The 4,124-nt window shown below is 33.9% G+C and overlaps 1 protein-coding gene across 2 annotated transcripts; it reads left to right on the top strand.

The window, feature by feature from the left end:
- The first annotated feature begins 1,290 nt into the window (after positions 1 to 1,290).
- On the top strand, positions 1,291 to 2,765 carry LOC129946513 (uncharacterized). 2 transcript variants are annotated; one of them, XM_056056727.1, is made up of 3 exons: positions 1,291 to 1,564; positions 1,656 to 2,100; positions 2,166 to 2,765. In XM_056056727.1, exons 2-3 carry the CDS (start codon positions 1,951 to 1,953, stop codon positions 2,520 to 2,522), a joined length of 507 nt encoding a protein of 168 aa, XP_055912702.1. In that variant the 5' UTR covers positions 1,291 to 1,564; positions 1,656 to 1,950; the 3' UTR covers positions 2,523 to 2,765. The 2 variants fall into 2 exon arrangements, with proteins under 2 accessions (XP_055912702.1, XP_055912701.1); XM_056056726.1 differs by having other exon boundaries at positions 1,291 to 2,100.
- Positions 2,766 to 4,124: the final 1,359 nt, after the last annotated feature.

Raw genomic sequence — 4,124 nt, 5'->3', positions numbered from 1 at the left:
AGACTTAAGGAATCCTTTAATACATTTTAATTCATAAATATCAAAATTAGAGCGGATTTTGGTCGAAATAATGAAAAATAGATATATCAAAAATTCTGTATGAATAAATTGCTTTGCAATTTTGCATAGTATATGTTCAAAACAGTGCATAACAAAATTATGGTTGGTATTTTCAAATATTACAAACAGGCTTAGAAAAATACAAAATCGTTTTGGTTTTTAAAGAAAGTACGCACTGTTTTACGTAATGAAACTTATTTCCCTTTTCAGCCTCTTAACACATTTACATTGAGTAAAGTTTTTGTTACCAGCTCTGAAAAACAGTATTTTGATCCGTTTCCAATGATAATATTTTTAAATAACTACAAGAATCTTCCCTTTCCAACTCTTCGAAAGGTTTGTATTTTATGGCCCTCTAACTTTTTGTTTGATTTATTATTTACATATTTCTTTATTTTTCATGAACCTTACCTATTTCACTAGTATCCCACTTTCTTATATTACACCGATAAATGTTAAGCTGTCATTTTCTTTAATATTTCTCAATTCTAAATTAACATCAAAAACTTTGTTTTACGTGCATAAAACACGAATTCCAAGCAACATGGTGGAAGAATTCGTGTATGTATGTATCCACTTTTATATGATATCCAAAATTAATTAAAAAATTTGCTTCCTCATAAAATCAATAAAAACCAATATTCCAATAACTATGATTGCCCAAATTAAAAATAACGTTGACGACTCGACCAATCGTTATCACCCAAACCAACAACAACAAAAAAAGAAAACCCTTTAATATAGTTTAGTCTTAACGACCTTCTTATCATAACAAAAAGAAAACAAAAAAAACATACGCACACACAATCGATTTATTTATAGGATGAGTCCTTAAGTGCGTAGAACGATGATAATGGTCTGTTTGTTTATATTAAGACTTCGAAAATAGTCCAGAGAAATGCGCAACATGTGTTCAGAATTCAAAAATACTGATAGTTCTAAAAACAAAATACAAAACACAAGAAAACACAAAAATAATTATCTCCCGATGCTGATAAATAAAATATCTGTATCTTTTCTTCAAACCCGCTGATGCTCATCATCACAGCATCAGCTTCAGCATCAGCATCATCATCAGAATTGGTAGGTTAGGTATTTGGTTTTTCATTTTTCAATTTTAATAAAATTTTTGTTCAATATACAAACAATCGTGTTTTATTTTAATTTATTTTTGAGAACACAACAAGAGAGCGCAAAGTGGCTTCCCATGGTCTATTTTTAGGGCAGCCAGTGTAAAGATATTTCTTGTTTTTGTTTTTTTGGAAGAGCCCTGTGTAGACGTAGTGTGAATGCATTGCTGACTGAGCACTGAGGTTGAGGAGTGTGTTTTTGACATATAAACGAGCAGGCGGCACTATAGTCACACCAGCATCAGCAGCGACCAGCCATAGGCATGCCACTGTACTGTAGATACTACATTGGATATTTATAGATACTTTTTGAACGATTCGAAATTCGGAGGAGATACAGATATAGAGATAGAGATACAACTTTGCATTCATATGTGAGTAAAACATCAGTTGGCAGTGAATTTTTGTTTTTTGAGTTCCATCGAATTTTCCTTATTTTCGAAACGCAACGCACTTGATGTGAAGGCCTAAAAAAAGATTATGAAAACTGAATTCATGAAACCATCATCCGAATCATCTTTATCCATAAAGGCTATGGGCGGCTATATGTGGAAGAATTGGAAAGGGTGTAATTTCGAGCGGGAAATCTGATTTGTTTTTGGATTTGGAAATTGTAAAATTTGAGGACGTATAAGGAAGGAATCACTTGTGGTGGCCAAATCAGTCTGTCAGTTGGTGGATCAGTGATCGGATCGGAGAGGATTGAGTTAAATTACTTTTTCGAAAACAGAGTTAATTGCGGGAATCACACACGGAAAATATGTTTAAACACACAGTGACTATGGATAGGGATACGTATGGTGGTGAAAGGATAAAATGTAACCCTTCTTCGGCGACGATGGTGGAGCGAAGGATAACAGCAGATCAGATTTTGCACTTGTGTAAACTCTTAGCCGAACAATCGAAAGCCGTAGGTTTAATTGGTGATTTTTCAGATCGAACTGTATCTAAATTTGATAAATTTAATTATTTCAGAAATCTTTTGATCGGAGGAAAAAAATTTCGGAGGATGATTGTGGAAGTTCAAGAATGGAAATACAAAGTGAAGACATTACAAGCAGCCGATCATCAGAACAGGAGTTTTGTGACAGAGTGAATAATAACGCAGAAGGTCATCAACAGGAGATAGTACTTGCAGATAGCAATATTGTAGCAGCAACAACAACAACTACAACAATGACAGTATCAACAACATCAACAGTAACAACAACAACAAAACAAGTTAAAAAGGATATTTTAAATAAAATACGAAATCAGATATTCGAGAGAAAGCGTCAAAAATTGGCAATTGGGCAGAAGAGAAATGCCAGTGTTGTTTGGCGACCTTGGTGAATGACAACAATAATTTATTCTAACGGTGATAAAAATTGACAATAAAAACAAAAATATGTGTGAGTTAGAAAAAAAAAAGACATTGTAAATAATAAACTAAAAATAGTAAGTAGACACCAAAACATAAATAAGTTCTTCCAAATTTTCCAAAGAATTGTTATTTCTAAGAAATTTAGTTAAGTGTTTTTTTTTCAAAATATTACAAACAAATAAATAAAAAGAACAACAAATTAATTAATTCAATTGCATTTTTCGATACGTTCAGTTTTTTGAGGTTATTGTTTTTGAAAATGCAACAAAAGCAAATGATACATGTTTTTGAATGTGAAGACTCTTGTTAATTAAGGTTGAAATTTAAAGAAACGTACAGCTTGAACATGTTCTTAGATATTATATGACTCCTAAAGCATTATATTAACATCTTATTTTTAAACTAGGTATTAGAAGCTTTTTTTGAGGTTTTGAAATGATTACGAAGACCTTTGGAAATATGAAGTTTTTTTCCTCCGCTGATCCGGCTGTTATATTTCAGACGTTTGTACGTTTATAAGCTTGAGTATAACCTATATTTTTGGGATCGTCTTTTTATTGACAATAGAGCATTCAAATTGATTGGCTATACTAAAATCGTCGGATTCTTTACGCTCGCCGCTCGTTCGAACCCCTTAAAGTTTCTTGTCTCACTCTTTTTTACCGTTATTTTAACTTATTGTGCTATAGAAAAAATCCAACTGCAGTTGTTGCTACCTATGATGGAATAGGACACACATAGGCCAGTTTAATGGGCCATTGAGATACCAAGTGAATCTTGAGGCTTCATCCTAAGCTCAATGAAACCAGTTTAAGTCCCTTAAGAAACGTGAGAGACTGATTTGGCACCTATTACCGAACTTATATGCAATCTGCTTAGACTAGTGTTGGCCAGTGACACGTGGTGATGTTATTATAAACGGTGATTTTTTAAGAGCTTGAGAACTTTAAAAAAAAAAAACGCATAAAATTTGCAAAATCTCATCGATTCTTTATTTGAAACGTTAGATTGGTCCATGACATTTACTTTTTGAAGATAATTTCATTTAAATGTTGACCGCGGCTGCGTCTTAGGTGGTCCATTCGGAAAGTCCAGTTTTGGGTAACTTTTTCGAGCATTTCGGCCGGAATAGCCCGAATTTCTTCGGAAATGTTGTCTTCCAAAGCTGGAATAGTTGCTGGCTTTTTTGTGTAGACTTTAGACTTGACGTAGCCCCACAAAAAATAGTCTAAAGGCGTCAAATCGCATGATCTTGGTGGCCAACTTACCGGTCCATACCTTGAGATGAATTGTTCTCCAAAGTTTTCCCTCAAAATGGCCATAGAATCGCGAGCTGTGTAGCATGTAGCGCCATCTTGTTGAAACCACATGTCAACCAAGTTCAGTTCTTCCATTTTTGGCAATAAAAAAAGTTTGTTAGCATTGAACGATAGCGATCGCCATTCACCGTAACGTTGCGTATAACAGCATCTTTGAAAAAATACGGTCCAATGATTCCACCAGCGTACAAACCACACCAAACAGTGCATTTTCGGGATGCATGGGCAGTTCTTGAACGGCTTCTGGTTAAT

This window comes from Eupeodes corollae, chromosome 2 (genome assembly GCF_945859685.1).
Source record: "Eupeodes corollae chromosome 2, idEupCoro1.1, whole genome shotgun sequence".
NCBI classification, from domain to species: domain Eukaryota; kingdom Metazoa; phylum Arthropoda; class Insecta; order Diptera; family Syrphidae; genus Eupeodes; species Eupeodes corollae.
This window is presented reverse-complemented; position numbering and strand designations above follow the sequence as displayed.